This window comes from Chiloscyllium plagiosum, unplaced genomic scaffold, assembly GCF_037043375.1.
Source record: "Chiloscyllium plagiosum isolate Xiang-an unplaced genomic scaffold, Cpla_swu_hap1 HiC_scaffold_13, whole genome shotgun sequence".
NCBI classification, from domain to species: domain Eukaryota; kingdom Metazoa; phylum Chordata; class Chondrichthyes; order Orectolobiformes; family Hemiscylliidae; genus Chiloscyllium; species Chiloscyllium plagiosum.
The window spans coordinates 80,256,752-80,281,519 of record NW_028270151.1 but is presented as its reverse complement, the minus strand read 5'-3'; the positions used below and the strand labels follow the sequence as shown (position 1 = coordinate 80,281,519).

The window sequence follows — 24,768 nt, the reverse complement described above, 5'->3', positions numbered from 1 at the left end:
CCCACACCCCACACCGATATCCCACAGTGTCCCAAGCCCCACACCGATATCCCACAGTGTCCCACACCAATGATCCACAGTGTCCCACACACCACACCGATGTCCCACAGTGTCCCACAGTGTCCCACACCATAAACCGATATCCCACAGTGTCCCACACCCCACACCGACATCCCAGTGTCCCACACCCTACACCTATGTCCCACAGTGTCCCACACCGATGTTCCACACCCCACACTGATATCCCACAGTCTCCCACACCCAACACTGACATCCCACAGTGTGCCACACCCCACACCAACATCCAAGTGTCCCACACCCTACACCGAAGTCCCAAAGTGTCCCACACCCCACACTGCCATCCCACAGCGTCCCACACACCACACCGATGTCCCAGTGTCCCACACCCCACACCGATGTCCCACAGTGTCCCACACCGATATCCCACAGCGTCCCACACCACACACCGATATCCCACAGCATCCCACAGTACACACCAATATCCCACAGTGTCCCACACCCCACACCGATATCCCACAGCGTCCGACACCACACACAGATGTCCCACAGCGTCCCACACCACACCGATGTCCCACAGCGTCCCACACCACACACCGATATCCCACAGCATCCCACAGTACACACCGATATCCCACAGTGTCCCACACCACACACCGACGTCCCACAGTGTCCCACACCACACACCGATATCCCACAGCGTCCCACACCCCACACCGATATCCCACAGCGTCCCACACCACACACCGATGTCCCACAGTCTCCCACACACCATTCCAATCTCCCACAGTGTCCCACACCCCACACCGATATCCCAGTGTCCCACACCCCACTCCGATGTCCCACAGTGTCCCTCACCCCACACCGATGTCCCACAATGTCCCAGACCCCACACCGATATCCCACAGAGTCCCCACACCGATATCCCAGTGTCCCACACCGATGTCCCACAGTGTCCTACACCCAACACCGATATCCCACACTGTTCCACAGCCCATACCGATAACACAGTGTCCCACACCCCACACGGATGTCCCACAGTGTCCCACACCCCACACGGATATCCCACAGTGTCCCACACCCCATACGGATAGCCCACAGTGTCCCACACCCCACACCGATATCACACAGTATCCCACACCCCACACCGATATCCCACAGTGTCCCACACCCCACACCGATATCCCACAGTGTCCCACACCCTATACCGACGACCTAATAAGTCCCACACCCCACACCGATGACCTATAGTGTCCCACACCCCACACCGATGTCCCACCTTGTCTCACCCTCCACACTGATGACCCACAGTGTCCCACACCGATATCCCACAGCGTCCCACACACCACACCGATATCCCAGTGTCCCACACCGATATCCCACAGCATCCCACACCCCACACCGAAATCCCACAGTGTCCCACACCGATGTCCCACAGCACCCCACAACGATGTCCCACACTCCACACCGATATCCCACAGTGTCCCACACCCGAGACCGATGTCCCACAGTCACCCACTTCCGACACCGACATCCCAGTGTCCCACACCCCACACTAATGTCCCACAGCATCCCACACCCCACACCAATATCCCAGTGTCCCACACCGATATCCAACAGCGTCCCACACCCCACACCGATGACCCACTGCATCCCACACCCCACACCAATATCCCAGTGTCCCACACCGATATCCCACAGCGTCCCACATTCCACACTGATATCCCAGTGTCCCACACCGCACACCGAAATCCCACAGCGTCCCACATGCCACACCGATATCCAACAGCGTCCCACACCGATGACGCACAGCGTCCCACACCCCACACCGATGACCCACTGCATCCCACACCCCACACCGATATCCCACAGCGTCCCACATTCCACACTGATGACCCACAGTGTCCCAAACCCCACACCGATGTCCCACAGTGTCCCACATCCATGTCCCACAGTGTCCCAAAACGCACACCGATGTCCCACACTGACCCACACCCCACACCGATGTCCCACAGTGTCCCACACCCCACACCGATATCCCACAGCGTCCCACACCCCACACCGATGACCCACTGCGTCCCACACCCCACACCGATATCCCACAGCGTCCCACACCCCACACCGATGACCCACTGCGTCCCACACCCCACACCGATATCCCACAGTGTCCCACACCCCATACCGATGACTCACACTGACCCACACCACACACCGATATCCGACAGTGTCCCACACCCAACACCGATGTCCCACAGTGTCCCACACCACACACCGATGACCCACACCCGACACAGACATCCCACAGCATCCCACACCCCACACAGATATCCCAAAGTGTCCCACACCGGTGACCCACAGTGTCTCACCCCCCCGCACCGATGTCCCACAGTGTCCCACACCCCACACCGATGTCCCACAGCATCCCACACCCTACACTGATATCCAACAGTGTCCCACACCCTACACTGATATCCAACAGTGTCCCACACCCCACACCGATATCCCACAGTGTCCTACACCAATGTCCCAGTGTCCCACACCGATGTCCCAGTGTCCCACACCGATGTCCCAGTGTCCCACACCGATGACCCACACCCGACACAGACATTCCACGGCGTCCCACACCCCACACCGATATCCCACAGTGTCCCACACCCCACACCGATATCCCATAGTGTCCCACACCCCACACTAATGTCCCAGTGTCCCACACCGATGTCCCACAGTGTCCCACACCCCACACCATTATCCCACAGTGTCCCACACCCCACACCGATATCCCATAGTGTCCCACACCCCACACTAATGTCCCAGTGTCCCACACCACTCTCCCACAGCGTCCACACACCCCACACCATTATCCCACAGCATTCCACACCCCACACCAATGTCCCACAGCATCCCACACCCCACAACCGAAATCCCACATCGTCCCACACCCCACACCGATGTCCCACAGCAACCCACACCCCACACCGATGTCCCACAGTATCCCACACCAATATCCCACAGCGTCCAACACCGATATCCCACAGCGTCCCACACACCACACCGATATCCCACAGCGTCCCACACGCCACACCGATATCCCACAGCGTCCCACATCGATGTCCCACAATGTCCCACACCGATGACCCACAGCATCCCACACCGTTGTCCCACAATGTCCCACACCGATGACCCACAACGTCCCACACCCCACACCAATATCCCACAGCGTGCAACACCGAAATCCCACATCGTCCCACACGCCACACCGATATCCCACGGCATCCCACACCCCACACTGAAATCCCACATCGTCCCATACCCCACACCGATGTCCCACAGCATCCCACACCCCACACCGATGTCCCACAGCATCCCACACCCCACACCGAAATCCCACATCGTCCCACACCCCACTCTGATGTCCCACAGCATCCCACACCCCACACCAATATCCCACAGCGTCCAACACCGATATCCCACAGCGACCCACACGCCACACCGATATCCCACAGCGTCCCACACCCCACACCGATGACCCACTGCGTCCCACACCCCACACCGATATCCCACAGTGTCCCACACCCCACACCGATGACCCACAGTGTCCCAAACCCCACACTGATGTCCCACAGTGTCCCACAGTGTCCCAAACCCCACACCGATGTCCCACACTGACCCACACCCCACACTGATATCCGACAGTGTCCCACACCCAACACCGATGTCCCACAGTGTCCCACACCCCACACCGATGACCCACACCCGACACAGACATCCCACAGCGTCCCACACCCCACACAGATATCCCAAAGTGTCCCACACTGGTGACCCACAGTGTCTCACCCCCCCACACCGATGTCCCACAGTGTCCCACACCCCACACCGATGTCCCAAGCATCCCACACCCTACACTGATATCCAACAGTGTCCCACACCCCACACCGATGTCCCACAGTGTCCCACACCCCACACCCATATCCCACAGTGTCCCACACCCCACACCGATGTCCCACAGTGTCCCACACCCCACACCGATATCCCACAGTGTCCCACACCAATGTCCCAGTGTCCCACACCGATGTCCCAGTGTCCCACACCGATGACCCACACCCGACACAGACATCCCACGGCGTCCCACACCCCACACCGATATCCCACAGTGTCCCACACCCCACACCGATATCCCATAGTGTCCCTCACCCCACACCAATGTCCCAGTGTCCCACACCGATGTCCCACAGTGTCCCACACCCCACACCACTCTCCCACAGCGTCCCACACCCCACACCATTATCCCACAGCATTCCACACCCCACACCGATGTCCCACGGCATCCCACACCCCACACCGATATCCCACGGCGTCCCACACCCCACACCACTCTCCCACAGCGTCCCACACCCCACACCATTATCCCACAGCATTCCACACCATACACCGATGTCCCACGGCATCCCACACCCCACACCGAAATCCCACATCGTGCCACACCCCTCACCGATGGCCCACAGCATCCCACACCCCACACCGATGTCCCACAGCATCCCACACCAATATCCCACAGCGTCCAACACCGATATCCCACAGCGTCCCACACACCACACCGATATCCCACAGCGTCCCACATCGATGTCCCACAATGTCCCACACCGATGACCCACAGCGTCCCACACCGATGTCCCACAATGTCCCACACCGACGTCCCACAGCATCCCACACCCCACACCAATATCCCACAGCGTGCAACACCGAAATCCCACATCGTCCCACACGCCACACCGATATCCCACAGCATCCCACACCTCACACTGAAATCCCACATCGTCCCACACCCCACACCGATGTCCCACAGCATCCCACACCCCACACCGATGTCCCACAGCATCCCACACCCCACACCGAAATCCCACATCGTCCCACACCCCACACCGATGTCCCACAGCATCCCACACCCCACACCGATGTCCCACAGCATCCCACACCCCACACCGAAATCCCACATCGTCCCACACCCCACACCGATGTCCCACAGCATCCCACACCCCACACCGATGTCCCACAGCATCCCACACCCCACACCAATATCCCACAGCGTCCAACACCGATATCCCACAGCGACCCACACGCCACACCGATATCCCACAGCGTCCCACACGCCACACCGATATCCCACAGCGATGTCCCACAATGTCCTCCACCGATGACCCACAGCGTCCCACACCGATGACCCACAGTGTCCCACACCGATGACCCACAGCCTCCCACACCCCACACCGATGTCCCACAGTGTCCCACACCACACACCGATATCCCACAGTGTCCCACACACCACACCGATGTCACACAGTGTCCCACACCACACACCGATATCCCACAGAGTCCCCACACCGATATCCCACAGCGTCCCACACACCACACCGATGTCACAGAGTGTCCCACACCACACACCGATATCCCACAGCGTCCCACACCCCACACCGATATCCCACAGTGTCCCACACCACACACCGATATCCCACAGCGTCCCACACCCCACACCGATATCCCACAGCGTCCCACACCCCACACCGATATCCCACAGCGTCCCACACCACACACCGATGTCCCACAGTCTCCCACACACCATTCCAATCTCCCACAGTGTCCCAGACCCCACACCGATATCCCAGTGTCCCACACCGATGTCCCACAGTGTCCTACACCCAACACCGATATTCCACACTGTTCCACAGCCCATACCGATAACACAGTGTCCCACACCCCACACGGATGTCCCACAGTGTCCCACACCCCACACGGATATCCCACAGTGTCCCACACCCCACACGGATAGCCCACAGTGTCCCACACCCCACACCGATATCACACAGTATCCCACACCCCACACCGATGTCCCACAGCATCCCACACCCTACACTGATATCCAACAGTGTCCCACACCCTACACTGATATCCAACAGTGTCCCACACCCCACACTGATATCCCACAGTGTCCCACACCAATGTCCCAGTGTCCCACACCGATGACCCACACCCGACACAGACATTCCACGGCGTCCCACACCCCACACCGATATCCCACAGTGTCCCACACCCCACACCGATATCCCATAGTGTCCCACACCCCACACCAATGTCCCAGTGTCCCACACCGATGTCCCACAGTGTCCCACACCCCACACCACTCTCCCACAGCGTCCCACACCCCACACCATTATCCCACAGCATTCCACACCCCACACCAATGTCCCACAGCATCCCACACCCCACACCGAAATCCCACATCGTCCCACACCCCACACCGATGTCCCACAGCATCCCACACCCCACACCGATGTCCCACAGTATCCCACACCAATATCCCACAGCGTCCAACACCGATATCCCACAGCGTCCCACACACCACACCGATATCCCACAGCGTCCCACACACCACACCGATATCCCAAAGCATCCCACATCGATGTCCCACAATGTCCCACACCGATGACCCACAGCGTCACACACCGTTGTCCCACAATGTCCCACACCGATGACCCACAGCGTCCCACACCCCACACCAATATTCCACAGCGTGCAACACCGAAATCCCACATCGTCCCACACGCCACACCGATATCCCACGGCATCCCACACCCCACACCGAAATCCCACAGCGTCCCACACGCCACACCGATATCCCACAGAGTCCCACACCAATGTCCCACAAAGTCCCACACCGATGACCCACAGCGTCCCACACCGATGTCCCACAGCGTCCCACACCGATGTCCCACAGCATCCCACACCCCACACCAATATCCCACAGCGTGCAACACCGAAATCCCACATCGTCCCACGCGTCACACCGATATCCCACGGCATCCCACACCCCACACTGAAATCCCACATCGTTCCACACCCCACACCGATGTCCCACAGCATCCCACACCCCACACCGATGTCCCACAGCATCCCACACCCCTCACCGAAATCCCAAATCGTCCCACACCCCACACTGATGTCCCACAGCATCCCACACCCCACACCAATATCCCACAGCGTCCAACACCGATATCCCACAGCGACCCACACGCCACACCGATATCCCACTGCGTCCCACACCCCACACCGATATCCCACAGTGTCCCACACCCCACACCGATGACCCACAGTGTCCCAAACCCCACACTGATGTCCCACAGTGTCCCACACCCATGTCCCACAGTGTCCCAAACCCCACACCGATGTCCCACACTGACCCACACCCCACACCGATATCCGACAGTGTCCCACACCCAACACCGATGTCCCACAGTGTCCCACACCCCACACCGATGACCCACACCCGACACAGACATCCCACAGCGTCCCACACCCCACACAGATATCCCAAAGTGTCCCACACCGATGTCCCACAGTGTCTCAACCCCCACACCGATGTCCCACAGTGTCCCACACCCCACACCGATGTCCCACAGTGTCCCACACCCCACACCGATGTCCCACAGTGTCCCATACCCCACACCGATGTCCCACAGTGTCCCACACCCCACACCGATATCCCACAGTGTCCCACACCAATGTCCCAGTGTCCCACACCGATGTCCCAGTGTCCCACACCGATGACCCACACCCGACACAGACATCCCACGGCGTCCCACACCGATATCCCACAGTGTCCCACACCCCACACCGATATCCCATAGTGTCCCACACCCCACACCAATGTCCCAGTGTCCCACACCGATGTCCCACAGTGTCCCACACCCCACACCACTCTCCCACAGCGTCCCACACCCCACACCATTATCCCACAGCATTCCACACCCCACACCGATGTCCCACGGCATCCCACACCCCACACCAATATCCCACAGCATCCCACACCCCACACCGATGTCCCACAGCGTCCCACACCCCACACCGATGTCCCACAGCATCCCACACCCCACACCAATATCCCACAGCGTGCAACACCGAACTCCCACATCGTCCCACACGCCACACCGATATCCCACAGCATCCCACACCCCACACTGAAATCCCACATCGTCCCACACCCCACACCGATGTCCCAGAGCATCCCACACCCCACACCGATGTCCCACAGCATCCCACACCCCACACCGAAATCCCACATCGTCCCACACCCCACACCGATGGCCCACAGCATCCCACACCCCACAGCGATGTCCCACAGCATCCCACACCAATATCCCACAGCGTCCAACACCGATATCCCACAGCGTCCCACACACCACACCGATATCCCACAGCGTCCCACATCGATGTCCCACAATGTCCCACACCGATGACCCACAGCGTCCCACACCGTTGTCCCACAATGTCCAACACCGATGACCCACAGCGTCCCACACCCCACACCAATATCCCACAGCGTGCAACACCGAAATCCAACATCGTCCCACACGCCACACCGATATCCCACAGCATCCCACACCCCACACCGAAATCCCACAGCGTCCCACACGCCACACCGATATCCCACAGAGTCCCACACCGATGTCCCACAATGTCCCACACTGATGACCCACAGCGTCCCACACCAATGTCCCACAATGTCCCACACCGATGACCCACAGCGTCCCACACCGATGTCCCACAATGTCCCACACCGATGACCCACAGCGTCCCACACCGATGTCCCACACCGACGTCCCACAGCATCCCACACCCCACACCGATATCCCACAGCGTCCCACACCCCACACCGATGTCCCACAGCGTCCCACTCCCCACACCGATGTCCCACAGCATCCCACACCCCACACCAATATCCCACAGCGTGCAACACCGAACTCCCACATCGTCCCACACGCCACACCGATATCCCACAGCATCCCACACCCCACACCGAAATCCCACATCGTCCCACACCCCACACCGATGTCCCAGAGCATCCCACACCCCACACCGATGTCCCACAGCATCCCACACCCCACACCGAAATCCCACATCGTCCCACACCCCACACCGATGGCCCACAGCATCCCACACCCCACACCGATGTCCCACAGCATCCCACACCAATATCCCACAGCGTCCAACACCGATATCCCACAGCGTCCCACACACCACACCGATATCCCACAGCGTCCCACATCGATGTCCCACAATGTCCCACACCGATGACCCACAGCGTCCCACACCGTTGTCCCACAATGTCCCACACCGATGACCCACAGCGTCCCACATCCCACACCAATATCCCACAGCGTGCAACACCGAAATCCCACATCGTCCCACACGCCACACCGATATCCCACAGCATCCCACACCCCACACCGAAATCCCACTGCGTCCCACACGCCACACCGATATCCCACAGAGTCCCACACCGATGTCCCACAATGTCCCACACTGATGACCCACAGCGTCCCACACCGATGTCCCACAATGTCCCACACCGATGACCCACAGCGTCCCACACCGATGTCCCACAATGTCCCACACCGATGACCCACAGCGTCCCACACCGATGTCCCACACCGACGTCCCACAGCATCCCACACCCCACACCAATATCCCACAGCGTGCAACACCGAAATCCCACATCGTCCCACACGCCACACCGATATCCCACAGCATCCCACACCCCACACTGAAATCCCACATCGTCCCACACCCCACACCGATGTCCCACAGCATCCCACACCCCACACCGATGTCCCACAGCATCCCACACCCCACATCGAAATCCCACATCGTCCCACACCCCACACTGATGTCCCACAGCATCCCACACCCCACACCGATGTCCCACAGCATCCCACACCCCACACCGAAATCCCACATCGTCCCACACCCCACACCGATGTCCCACAGCATCCCACACCCCACACCGATGTCCCACAGCATCCCACACCCCACACCAATATCCCACAGCGTCCAACACCTATATCCCACAGCGACCCACACGCCACACCGATATCCCACAGCGTCCCACACGCCACACCGATATCCCACAGCGATGTCCCACAATGTCCCACACCGATGACCCACAGCGTCCCACACCGATGTCCCACAATGTCCCCCACCGATGACCCACAGCGTCCCACACTGATGACCCACAGTGTCCCACACCGATGACCCACAGCGTCCCACACCCCACACCGATGTCCCACAGTGTCCCACACCCCACACCGATGTCCCACAGAGTACCCACACCGATATCCCACAGCGTCCCACACCCCACACCAATGTCCCACAGCTTGTCACACCCCACACTGATGTCTCACAGAGTCCCACCCCCCACACCGATGTCCCACACTAAACACTGATATCCCACAGTGTCCCCCAGGAAATGCTGATATCCCATTGGGTCTCTCCGTGCAGTGAAGGTCCTGTCTATTTTTGGCAGTTTCCTAGATCGAGGCTGGGCTGTTGACACTTGATGAGACACGATGACTCTAGTACGGTTAGTCTGATGATAACAGCATGGTACGATATCTATCTCTGAATCTTGTTTAATGTATCTTCTCCCCCATCAGAATGTGAGGAGAGGGGGGTTAGCTACATTAAACTAGATTCAGAGATAGGTATTGCACCATGCTTTATCTAGAAACAAACTATATGAGTGCTCTGACAGAATAGATAGCGGGAAGAATTCAAAGCGTGCACGCTGACAAAGAATCAATTCTTTAACCCCTACCGGTGAGAATGTGCTTCCTCCGAAGAATGTCACTTTGTACCAGGTGGCCACAAGTGCCCACTTGGAGTTGAAGTCCTTCAGCTCTGGAAAGTACATCCTGATATCATCTGTTGTGCTCTGCAGTGTGGCAGGGTCTTTAGTCTCCCTGTAGAAGACGTCACCAGCTCGCCGATTGTCCACATCTGCCCAGAATGCCGCCACCACCCGTCGGTCATTAGAGATGGGAAATGCCACTGGAGTGAACTGCGACACCTCTTTCAGGAATGATATAATCCCATTGTTGTTCACCTGATGGTGAAAGGACATTGATGATGCTTAGCTTCTTGGAGAAAGGCGGAAAGGATTAGAGAACCTCAGCTACATGACCAACACAGCAACGTCCTCCAAGGAGGAGGCCTAGCGCATAAGTTCATAAGACATAGGAGCAGAATTAGGCCATTTGGCCCGTTGAGTCTGTTCTGCCCTTCAATCATGGCTGATTTGCTACTTGCCCCCATTTTCACACCTTCCCCCCAGAACCCTTCAACCCATTACCAATTAACTCCTCCTTAAACTTACTCACTTTCCCAGCATCCAGTGCATTTTGGGGTAGGGAATTCCACAGATTCCCAACCCTCTGGGAGATGTAGTTTCCCCTCAACGCTGTTGTAAATTTGCTACCCCTTAAAACTGCTTGAAGCCTAATCACTGCTTCTTGTTAAGATATATTGATGCACAAGAATTCCTCCAACCTAATCCTTCACACAGCTCACAACCAAAACAACGTCACCACTACGTATCCTTGCTGAATTCTGTCAGGTCCCTGGGCTATCCCGCTTTGCCCAGGGTTTCCTGGTGCTGAGCTTTGTACCTGGCTGACTTCAAGAGATTTGTTGTATTGAATATCGAAAGGATAACGAACCGAAGCATCAAACTGATCTCCCTTCTCCTCTCGCAAATCCCACACCGAGAGGGTCCAGATCTTCACTTTTTAACAGTGGGCTGCTTTACGGTAAATAGGACCAGAGCCCAAATTTTCCGACTGGGAGGCTGCCGTTGCTGAAACGTGGACAGGGTTTGTGCGCCTGGACACCCAGATAGTGCCAACGCAGCAGCCTCAGCAGAAGTTACCTTCCGGGGGAGTTGATATTTCCGATGGGCAAATTGGCCAACTCTGAATGAGAGTTGGAGACGTTGGAGGCCCAGATAGTTACTGAGGAAATGTCAAAGGGATTTAACCTGTTTGACTGCTAGCTAACTGTAAAACGGAACCCCTCTCCCCATCCCTGCAATGACCCATGTCAGTCAGACTCCCCGTTCCCAGTGTCAAATCCAGAATACCTGACAATCTGATCCAAACCATGTTCCCACCAGGCCTGACACAATCCCCCCAATCCTCTCCACCCCTGCCACTAGAGCTGCTAAAGAGTTCCCCCTGAACCAGAAAGTCCCCAGTGACTTAGCTCATGACCTCCCTCCCCCCACTAGACTCAAGCCCACCTCACTCTGTATCTGACCAGCCATGGAACCAAAGACTGACCCTCCAACCCCACTTCTGCCCTGATGTGACCCAACACCCCCACCTCCCCACCCCCTCACAAGACCTATCTTAAGCCTCCACTCGCCTTTGTGTCAGTCTACAATCTAATATATCATCACCTGAACCCCACTCATATTGTGCACCACATCTACACCCACATGGTACCTTACCCTCACACCATTTGACACCCACCACCACCACCTCTCCACTCCCAAAGCTGGCACTTTACTCCCAGCTGGCATCTGACCCAACTGATACCCCTCCCTCAACCCCACCTGGCACCCTACACCCCCACAACCAAATGGCACCCCCACCTTGTACATAACCACACCCCACATCTGGCATCACACCTGGCTCCTTATCCCCATACACACCGAGCACATTAGCACCACACACCTGGCATCACACCTGGCACATTACCACCACACACACCTGGCATCCCACCTGGCACCTTATCCCAGCACACACCTAGCACCTGACCCTCACTCCCACCTGGCATCTCACCTGGCAGCTGACACCAACACCCACCTGGCACCCTACAATCTGACAACCATCTGACATTCCCATCTGGTACCTTACCCTCACACACATCTGGCACCCCATCTGGTACCTTACCCCACACACACCTGGCACCCCACCTGGCACCTTACCCCACACACCTGGCAGCTAACCCCCACACCCACCTGCATTCTACACCCCTAGAACCATCTGGCACCCCCACCTGGTACCTTTCCCCACACATACCTGGCACCTGACTGCCACACTCACCTGGCATCCCCACCTGACACCTTACCCCCACACCCACATGACATCCTATAGTCCCACATCCTCCTGGCACTGCATACTTACCTGCCCGTGTATTCACCCACACTGACCCAGCTCCCCTATTCCCCTCCCCTTCCCCAACACCCACTGCCAGTCTACATCCTGGCACCCTATTCCCCCATCCACTAGGCACCCTACCCCTCCCATAGTGTCCTTCTCTCAGTAGTCATCAAATTGGCATAAGGGTATTTAAATGACAGAACACTACACTCGCTGTTTTAAAGACCGGTATCATTTAGATGTGCTTCCGCTCTGCAGCTGGCTGTCCCAGATTCTGGGACCTGACGACATTGGTACAGCTGGGAAGACTCCTGGCATGCAAACTTGCCTGAGAAGCTGCTCCAAATGTAAGTGGGCAGCTTCCAGCCTGATTTGGATTGGAAACAGGGATTCCTATTTCTTGGATGAGCTGGACTGGAAGATTCAGGCCAAGGTCGTTTGAGGCTTTCTGGAAAAGAGCCACTGGCAAGAAGTCAAGGCATTGTTCCCTTTCATATACTTTTTCATTTATTCTTTCATGGGAAGTGGACACCACTGGTGAGGCCAGCATTTGTTCCCTGACAGCTCTTGAGCTGAGCGCTTTCCACACACAGCCGCTCTGTGATTCCTTGCGTGGTGACCCACACTGGTGCTTGCACATGGCATTGACGTCCAATTCTGGAAATTGCTGCTCCACACGGCCCACACAGCCAGGAAGAACATCAGGGGGAATGCTGGTTAAGAGTCAACCATGTGGCTGTGAGTCTGAGGTCACATGTAGGCCAGGCCAGGGAAGGATGGTAGATTTCCTTCCAGGACGGACATTAGTGGGTTTTTAAAACAATCTATGATGGTTTCATGCTCACCATGACTGAAACCAGTTTTGCAATTCCAGGTTTTATCAGTTGAGTTTAAACGTCGATTTTCCTGCTCCTCAGATGCTGCCTGACCTTTTCTGGCACCACTCTAGTCTTGACTCTGATCTCCAGCACCCACCTCTGCCTTTAAATTCCCACCAGCTACGGGATTTGAGCACCTATCCCAAGAGTTTGAGCTTGGCTGTCTACATACTGTGCCACCAGCCCCTCCGGAAGTATATGGTGGAAGCGTGCTACAGAACTCCAGCTAACAGCTGAGATACATTCTGGATCAGTGGTGCTGGAAGAGCACAGCAATTCAGGCAGCATCCGAGGACAGGCAAAATCGACGTTTCGGGCAAAAGCCCTTCATCAGGAATAAAGGCAGAGAGCCTGAAGCGTGGAGAGATAAGCTAGAGGAGGGTGGGGGTGGGGAGAGAGTGGCATAGAGTACAATAGGTCAGTGGGGAAGGAGATGAAGGTGATAGGTCAGGGAGGAGACCTGCCCAGCTCCTTTTCCACCTATCCACTCCACCCTCTCCTCCCTGACCTATCACCTTCATCTCCTTCCCCACTGACCTATTGTACTCTATGCCACTTTCTCCCCACCCCCACCCTCCTCTAGCTTATCTCTCCACGCTTCAGGCTCTCTGCCTTTATTCCTGATGAAGGGCTTTTGCCCGAAACGTCGATTTTGCCTGTCCTCGGATGCTGCCTGAATTGCTGTGCTCTTCCAGCACCACTGATCCAGAATCTGGTTTCCAGCATCTGCAGTCATTGTTTTTACCTAGCTGAGATACATTGACCACTGCAGGGTGCGCAACTCTCTGAGATCATGAGGGACCGAAGATTCTAAATTGAGGATTGTGTGGTTAGGAAACCAAATTTCGATTGGCACAAAGCAAGAGCCCTCAATCTATATCTTCACCCTCACTCACTTCATGGTACCATCCTCACCACTTAGAACAAACATGTTAGTGATAGTATCATTACCAGCAGGATAACAAAACTGAAAGCCAAAGTAGCCCACATATAAGAGAGAGAAGGAAATCACTGTCTCACAAACAGCTCAGATGATTGTTCGTGGTTGCATCCGGGGATGTCCCAGAGCAGAGGTGCCATGACCTATTTTATTCAAGTAATAGCACAATATGAAGGCAAGTCGTTAGTGTTGGAGTAATCACATTTTAACCTGTTGATAAAGTAGCCCTAATCAGCTCAATTGGCAGCACTCTCACTCCCTGAGTGTGTTCTCTCAGGTAAACATCAAAGGTCCCATGTGACTATCCTATGGGAGAGCTGAAGGTTTTCCTGGTATCTTGGCCAACATTACAAGTCAACCTCTATCAGAGATAAGAGATTATTTGGCCATTATCACATCGCGGCTTATGGGACAGTGCCCTGCTTAAATTGGCTGCTGTATTCCCAATGGAACAAGAGTAACTACACTTAGAATTTACCTCATTGGCTACAAATGCTTTGGGACATTTTGCAGTGTGGAATAGGAATGCAAATTTTCCTTCCTCTGAAGATCCCACCTTGGGTGGATAATGGTGTTGAATTTTTAAGAGTAGGTGCTAGGTAAAGGTTTAAACTATTCAATGGGAATTTAAAAAAATATTTAAAATATTTTCTTTAAAAGAACGAGAGGAGAACTAATTGAGTGATATAGGATGTTAAAGGGGATTAACAAAGTAAGTATAGAGAGGATGCTCCCCCACATGCGGCAATCTAGAATGAGAGTTTATAGTTTTAAGTAAACGAGTGGCAGATTTGAAACAGAGATGATGAAGAATTACCACTCTCAAAGGATGTGGAGGTTTTGGACTGGGGTTATCAAAGTTTAAAAAAAACACACACGGCGCCAGGTTATAGTCCAACAGGTTTATTTGGAAGCATGATAACCTGATGTTATGTGGTTTTTAACTTTCTCTCAAAGGGTCATGAATCTGTGGAATTCCCTACCCCAGGGTGCAGTGGATACTGGGACACTGAATACATTTAAGGAGGCGCTAGACAGGTTTTTCGTTGAAGAGTTATGGACAGTGGGCAGGAAAGTGGAGTTGAGGTTGAGATGAGATCAGCCATGGTCTTATTACACCGTAAGACCATAGGAAATAGGAACAGGAGTAGGCCGTTCAGCCGCTCAGGCCTGCTCTGTCATTCAATTGGGTCATGGTTGATCTGACACTCCTCACACCCACTTTCCTACCGCCTCGATTCCCTGACTATCTCGGCCTTAAACAGACACAACGACCCTATTCCCACTGCTCGCTGTACCAAGCGGTTCCAAAGACTCAAGTCCCTGAAAGAAGAAATTCGTCCTTATCCCAGTCTTAAATTTATTCTGAGACTATACCCTCTAGTCCCTCAAGAGGGGAAGCATCCCTGTCAAGCCCTTGAAGGATCCTATAAGATCACCGCTTGTTCTTCTAAATTCCCATGAGTAGATTCCCAACCCATTAACCTTTGCTCTATATTGGGCATCACCCTGGTGAACCTTCTCTGACCAGCCTCCAATGAAATAATATCTTTCCTTAAATAAGGGGACCAAAACTGCTCCCAGTACTCCAGATGTGCTCTCACCAGCACCTTGCATATTTGCAGTACGACTTCCCTACTCTTACACTCCAACCTTCTTGACATAAGGGCCAACATTCCATTAGGAGAAAGCGAGGACTGCAGATGCTAGAGGTCAGAGTCAAAGAGTGTGTATTGTTGAGTGCATGTATCCCAGAGATGTTCTCTGAAACATTCCACAAGTTGGCGTCCTGTCTTCCCAGTGTAGAGGAGACCACATCAAGAGCAATAGACACAGTAGATGACATGTGTGGAGGTACAGGTAAATCTCTGTCGGATGTGGAATCTCATATAGAATCCCTACAGTGTAGAAACAGGCCCTTCAGCCCAACCAACCCTCTGAAGAGCAACCCACCAAGATCCGACATCCAGCCCCCGGCCCGCATCACCCCACATTTACCACTGACTAATGCATCTAACCTACACTCCCCTGAACACTGTGGGCAATGTAGCATGGCCAATCCACCCAGCCTGCACATTTTTGGACTGTGGGAGGAAACCAGAGCACCCGGGGAGAATGTGCAAACTTCACACGGATAGTCGCCCAAGGCTGGAATCGAAACTGGGTCCCTGGTGCTGTGAGGCGCAGTGCTAACCACTGAGCCACTGTGCCACCCGTTAGCCTTCCTGATTTCTTGCTGCACTTGGGTGCTAGCTCCCTATGCTCCATGCAAAAGTATCCTCAAGTCCCTTTGTGTTGCAGCTTTCTGCAGTTTCTCTTCATTTCAATAATACTTCTTTTGTTCTCCCTTCCAAATGAACAACTTCACATTTTTCCACATTATACACCATGTGCCAGCTTTTTGTCCACTGACTTAAACTATCAATCTCTCTCTAAAACCTGTTTACATCCCCTTCAAAATTTGCCTTTCCACCTCTTCAGGCCCGAGGGGCTGAATGGCCTATTCTTTCTCCCAGTTCTTACACAAAATAGCCTGTCGAACTCAGCATTGACTTTGAAACTGATTCCACTGTACGAGCAAATGTTTAGAGTCACTTACCTGACATCAGTGGCCTTATCTGGTCACCATTTAAAGTAGTGGGGACAATACATCACTTCAGTTGGGAGTTCTACTGCCACATTTCTGAAATGTACTACCATGAGCACTCAGAGTACCTACCGGGAAACGCCATTGCAGGTGTTTGAGAGCAATGTCAAACTCGCGATTACTTGTAGGGGCCTTATATTGGTAGGGCTTAGTAGGGAAGCCAACGTGAAGTCCTCACTGCAGTGCTAAGTCCAATAATATTTTTACATTGGTCACATGGAGGGAAGTTATGGCAAAACCAAAGGGAGACCTTGGCTAAACCAAAAGAGTTCCATTCACTTGGCAACGACGAGTCTGGCTGAACACTGCCATCCACCCCAGGGCAGGACAGCAATCGCTCTCCGATGGATAAACGTCAGACAGTAGTTTTGGGACAGTTTTGCGCTGGTAAACTGCTCCTATTCACCGTCTTGAGCATCCTGAATCAATAGTAATCATAATGAGCTCAATTTCTATTGCTGCAGACTTTGTCCAGGTTGCTTACAGCAACATGATAAAAGCTAAGTTTGGCATCGAGCCAGATTTTCTAATGAACATTACGAGAGTCAGTAACACTAAGGTCAGTACAAACCAGAACTAAATTCTTTAATTAATTTAAGCTCAGTACATTTTGGGCGAATTGCAACTTAATTTAATTTGTGAGCCTTTCAGACTCACTTCCCACCAGCAACCTGGCACCGTCTACTCTCATCGTGGGATGGGACAGGCGCAGGGTTAGCTGGGGCCCCGAGTGCTTAGTTGCCTCTCTGACTGAACCCCACATCCTCGGTGGGTGGCCTCTGATCTTCAGTGCTTTGGGAAAAGTCAAGGCAGTAGTTGGGTTTCTCTTCAGTAATGGCAGCGATTAGAGTCGGGGTGACGTTCGAAAGAAGCAGATTCAGTGAAACATCTGTAATCTGCTCACCAACCAGCCTCTTCAATTCAACAGGAGGGTGCTGCTGGCTCCCAGCAGCTGACTTGGTCAGCGATGGAAGAGCTGAAGCAAATAGCCTGGAGATTTCCGCACTGCATGGCATCCGAAGTTGATGCTGAGAGATGGAAACCTTCTGAGACCTGGCTGGCTGTTTGGGTGAAAAGCATGAGACTGCTTTCCCTGTCAGAGAAGAGTGATCTTCAATTTAAGTAATATCATTCTCTGAGCTGTTCTATTGTAGAATCCATTTTTCACCATAGCATCCTCATCAGTGGGAGTTGTAAAGGCCACTTCTGCTCTTTGGATTGGGGGACTTAGAAATCGGAAAAAAAAAGATACAGCTTTAAACAAAGGGACTGTGGATATTCCAGATTTTTAAAAAATATATATTTACTGGAACTGATTACGAGTTGCATTTACAATGTTGTCGAATTCAAGCAGTGGGGAAGAACATTCCATACCCCAGCTCCATGGATGTGTGTGTGTGTCCGTCCGTCCCCAAGGCAGTTTTGCCCAGTGACAGACTTTGGATTGATTGTTCATGTAGCAGGAGTGGTCAGGGGTACTCAGCGTAGTGACAACCTCTTGCCGAGTTTCTGAATGTGTGGCTGCAGCTTTCGGTTTGAACAATACGGCACAGACAACCAGCCGGTGAAGCTGAAAACATCTCTCTCTCTCCTCTCCCTGTGCAAATTCTCTTCTTGAAAGGATAAAGGAAAAGTCAATTTCAGAGACATTGCATAGGCAAATCCTTAACCAATGAATGAAAGATTAAGAACGAAGGTGTCTCCAACCTCATGCCTTCATCAATGACTCAAAAGGGATTAGAGGGGAACTTAAGGAAAACATCTCATGGATGCTAGATAAAGTGGATCTAGGCCATTGAATACATTCAAGAATGGATTGGATGATTTTAATTGACAATGATGTCAGAGATTGCAGGAGACAGGTAGACAAGTGAAACTGAGGTAACAATCAGTCCAGCCAATGCTTTGCAGGAGCAGTCTTGATGGGTCAAATGGCATACTCCCTCTCCTCATTCTTGTGACTTACTGAAGAGAGAACTTGTTGAGTCCTCAGCTCCTTAGTTTCTGCCTTGGGACACTGTATCATAAAGGATCATTCAGCTCCTAGCAGCAGTTATTATAAAAAAGGGAGACTTGTATTTGTAAAACAACTTGTTATGACCTCAGGATGTTCCCAAAGTGTTTTGCGGCCAATGCAATACTTTTAAGCTGAGTCACTTAAGAAATACATCAGCCAGTTTGCAAACGGAAAGGGTTCATAAACGAGAACACAAATATGGCCAAGGCAATACTCTGGCATTCCTGTCCTGAGAATTGGCCTGTTACCACAAGATGGCACTGCAACACCAAGGTTGCTCACTGTGCACTGAATGACCCCGACAAGAGGCTTTGAGGGGGCTTCAGTAAACTCGCCAAGTGGGTAGCAGGAAGTAGATTCATCAGAGATAGCTCAGGAGACACAAAATGAGTTGAATCAAGTATCTGACCCCATCTTTGATCCAAAAGGCCATGGTTCGAGTCACGCCGACTCCAGTGGTGGGTCATATCTGGACAGGTTGATTAAAAACACCTAGAGTCAGCATATACGATCTGAACGTGTCAATAAAAAAGAGTGAAGCATGAACTGGTAATGGATTAAGGGGTTTTCATGGATTTGATGCCCAACACGCTGAGTCAAAGACACAATGATCTCCATAACGTCAGGTCGGCTGCAGGGTGTAAACTGATAAAACAGAAGGGCACCATGACTACACTGCCCAGTGACTGCTGCATCCAATGGTGGTCAGTGAGACACAAAAGGAAATTCAAGTGTTCAGGGACAATATCGAGGGAAGGTATGAGTTGCTCTCACCGTGGCCAGTTTAGCAAAGCAGACAAAGATGCACACTGAGGGTCTTCAAACCGAAGGGAAACAATGACACACAGAGTCAAACACAAATGGGAAACACAGTGTCAAACTGTGCTCAAACTCAATACTGAGGAGGGGACTCAGTATTAAACTGGTATGGAGGAGGGTGGGTAACTCAGAAAAACCGATACAGTGGGCCAGTGGTTAAACCAATGTGAGCTGGGGTGATAAGAGGTCAAACTGATACGGCACTGGGGGGGAATCAAAGAGTAAACTAACACATGTGGGAGGTTTGAGTCATTTTCCTAGATTCAAAGAGGCCATTATTGGCACAACAGCTGGAAGCTGTAATAATGGCATTGTTGACCAAAGAGGATGGTGGTCTAGATTCTGACCAGAGGATCTACAATGGCCTAGATCATCCTTACAGTCTGATAACATAATTGGAAGAGGACTTGTCTTTAAAACACAATTAAGAAAAAGGGAAAAACTTGAACTTTTAAGATCCTATCGCTAAATTGACCTCACGCCGACCAGGATAATGGTTACATTTCTTCATCCTGTCACAGTCATGAAGGCACACATTCTCACTGGCATAGGGCTGTGGGGTGGAGCAATCTCTCTACGCTTTGCCAAAGGGTAATTCTTCTTGCATTCAAATGGGCTGTTCTACCAGAGTGTCACCAAATTTGTCTTCACAGCACCTGGAGATGTCTGTGCCATGTACTTAGCAGCAGACAGCAGTGGGTAGCGATCGTGGAAGGAGAACCTGGAGTGTTTCTGTCTTGGCGTCCAGTGTGTGGACACTGTAAAATGTTACAGGTTCCTGAGGCAACGTCACTGTGGCTTTTTAATCAATTATGGAATCTCTATAAGAAAGGAGATGCATTTGGTGTGAAGAGAAGAATCACAGAATTATGAATGTTGCAGAAGGAGGCCATTTAGCTTCATCAGGTCTGTGCTAGTTCCTGAATGAGCAACTCCTCATTTAGTGCCATTCTCCAACATTCTCCTCCTCATCCTCAACACCATTCTTGTTAATTAACAGTGTATTTCTCTTTCAAATGCCGGTTTCTTGCACAATTCCAGGCCTTAACCACTCGCTGTGTAAAAAAGGCTCCTCTCATATTGCTTGCACTTCTTCTGCCAATGACCTTAAATGTGTGTCCTCTTGATCATGATCCTTTCACAAGGTGTGACACTCTGTCCCTATCTACTATGTACAGACACCTTGTGATTTTGAGCATCTCTATCAGATCTCCTCTCAGACCTCTCCTCTCTAATGCAAAGTGTTCTAACTTCTCGAGCTCATTTCCACGACTGCAGTTCAACATCTCTGAAGCTATTGTCTTAAATCTTTTCTGTTCCCTCTTCACCTCCTTCCTAAAGTGAGGTGCCCAGTACTAGAAGCAATACTCCAGCTGAGCACAAACTAATGTCCTTATACAAATGCAAATAACCTCCTTGCTCTTGTACTCCAGAGTCTCATTAATAAACCAAGGATACTGTGTGCATCTTTGCACTTGCACTGTCTAACACTAACTATCCAGATAAATATTTTTCTACAGTGCTGATAACTGGATCCCAATGAAGGTATGTAAGCAAATACTGTATACTTTCTGATTACGTAAGTAATGTGGTGAGCAATAACTGGGAGAATTTAACAAAAAAATCCATTTGGGAGATGTGAGCATCCAAGCATTTGTTGCCTATCCCTGATTACCCGTGAACTGTTCCAGAGGGTAGTTAAGAGTCAACCAAATTGCTATGTGCCTGGATTCTCAGGTAGATCAAGCTGGGTTATCACTCATTACATCTTTGTTCCAAACATGGATAAAATGGCTGAAAGTCAGAGGTGAGGTGAGAGCGACTGACCTGGACATCAAGGCTGCATTTGACCAAATGCAGCATCAAGGAGTCCCAGCAAAGTTTAAAACTCAGCTGGTTGGAGTCATACCTGGCACAAGGGAGGTTAGTGGTGGCTGCTGGAGGTCAGTCATCTCAGCTCCAAGACTTCACTGCAGGAGTATTCCCCAGACCCAACCATCTTCAGCTGCTTCATCAATGACCTTCCCTTCATTACAGGGTTAGATGTGGGGAGCTTTACTGATGATTGTACAATTAATGACGCTCCAGATACTGAAGTATTCCAAGGCTAAATGCAACAAGACCTGAACCATATCCTGTCTTGGGCTGACCAGTGTCAAGTGATATTCACACTACACAAGGGTCTGGGGACCAGAAGAGTAAATTGGAGAGAAATGGCAGGACCCACAAAACACTGGGAGGAACAAGTACAGTAAAATAGAGATTAGTAGTTAAAGGAGGAAAGAAATTAAACTAAAGCCAGGGTCACGCAACATGTAAGTGAATGCATGGAGTATAGTAAGAAGGATAGGATAGTGAAGAAGGTGTTTGGCATACTTTCCTGTATTGGTCAAAGTATTGAGTACAGGAGTTGGGAGGTCATGTTGCGGCTGTACAGGACATTGGTTAGGCCACTGTTGGAATATTGTGTGCAAATCTGGTCTCCTTCCTATTGGAAAGATGTTGTGAAACTTGAAAGGGTTCAGAAGAGATTTACAAGGATGTTGCCAGGGTTGGAGGATTTGAGCTACAGGGAGAGACTGAACAGGCAGGGGCTGTTTTCCCTGGAGTGTTGGAGGCTGAGGGGTGACCTTATAGAGGTTTACAAAATTATGAGGGGCATGGATAGGGTAAATAGGCAAAGCATTTTTCCTGGGGTCGGGGAGTCCAGAACTAGTGCGCATAGGTTTAGGGTGAGAGGGAAAGATATAAAAGACCCACCTGAGGGGCAACTTTTTCACACAGAGGGTGGTATGTGTATGGAATGAGCTGCCAGAGGAAGTGGTGGAGGCTGGTACAATTACGACATTTAAGAGGCATTTGGATGGGTATATGAATAGGAAAGGTTTGGAGGGATATGGCCCGGGTGCTGGCAGGTGGGACTAGATTGGGTTGGGATAGCTGGTCAGCATGGACGAATTGCACTGAAGGGTCTGTTTCCATGCTGTACATCTCTATGACTCTATGACTCTATGACATGGGTCAAGACACAGCAGGGCTAAATGTTAAATATTCCCGGTCACAAAACAATCGAAAATGTGGGGAAGGTAAAAGGGAGAAAGGATTGGCAGGGGTAGTTAATGAATACATTGAGGTGCTGCAGAAAGAGGAGGTCCCTTTGGTTCAAGGACAGCACCAATTTGTCTAGAACTAAGGAACACAAAAAAGTATAATTACATTGTTTGGTGTGGTTTTTGGACCACCAAATAGTGGGAAAGGGATGAAGGAAAAAAATCTTAAATTACAGAGAGGTGCAAACATTAAAACAGCAGACTTTAAATACCGAAACCTAGATTGGGAGAGTGGTTGTGTAAGGAGCAGAGTGAGACAAGTGTTCCTAGATTGTGTTCAGGGGAGTTTCCCATGGCAGTGTGTGTCCAGTCGAACAAGACAGAGTTCTTGAGAATGAGGTGGGTCAAGTAGATCAACTGACAGTGGGGGAATCAGTTAGGGAACAGTGATCATTGTATGATGAGGTTTAGGATGATGGATCTGAGCAAAGGGCAAATCAGAGTAAAGATAATTAACTGGGGAGAGCTGACATAAACACCTCAGTGACCAGTTCTGAAGAAATCATATTGGACCCAAAAAACTTAACTGAGCTTTTCTCTGCACAGATGCTACTAGACCTGCTGACTTCCCCCAGAATTTTCTGTTATTTTTCATGGATGTTTTTCAGGCTGGAAGCAGGTTTGTATTGGAGTTCTCCAGGAGTTGATTTTGGGACCCTTGCTTTTTATATGTATGAATAATCTAGATTTTAGTGCGTAACAATATGGAGCTTGGAAGTAGTGTAAACAGCGAAGAAGACGGTGCAAAACTACAAAAGGACATTGACGAGTTGAGGGAGTCTGCAGAGAGGTGGCAGAGGAAGTTCAATGCAGGGAAGTTCACTTTGGACAAAAAACGTTCTTTGTTATTTCATGAATGGGCAGGGAGCAGAGGGATACAGATCCTTCGAATTTAGGCGACAGGTTTAGGTAGAGGGTCTGAATCGGCACAGGCTTGGAGGGCCGAAAGCCCTGTTTATGTGCTGTCATTTTCTTTGTTCTTCAAGAGACAGGCTAAAATAAAGAGCACTACGTAAAATTTAGATTTATGTGCATAAATTGTGAAAGTGCCAGGACAGATGGAGTGAGCAGATAAGAAAGAGCACAGCATTGTCGGCTTTATTTCTCAGGGTGTAGAGTGCAGGAGCAAGGTGGTTATACTGAATTTTTATGAGACACTAGTGTAACGATACTATGGCTTTAAGTGTGTATTTTGTCCTTTTTTGTTATGAAGAAAGGTCAAGACATAGGTTCCAAACAGTTTGTTCCAAAGCCAATAAAGTAAACAGCCTGTAAGGCCTTGGGTTCTTTTTTTTAAGTTGGAACAATAGAAGCAGCCTGAATGGGTGAGGTCAAACTCTCATAGAACCA

At 51.8% G+C, this 24,768-nt stretch overlaps 1 protein-coding gene across 2 annotated transcripts in view; it reads right to left on the bottom strand.

Annotated features, from left to right (window-relative positions):
- Nucleotides 1-24,768, bottom strand: part of sned1 (sushi, nidogen and EGF-like domains 1) — a 167,787-nt gene that overhangs the window by 96,176 nt on the left and 46,843 nt on the right. For both annotated transcript variants that reach the window (XM_043701804.2, XM_043701803.2), the window contains exon 2: nt 10,664-10,951. In XM_043701804.2, coding sequence (XP_043557739.2) covers nt 10,664-10,951 — 288 coding nt within the window. The remainder of the gene's footprint in view (nt 1-10,663; nt 10,952-24,768) is intronic.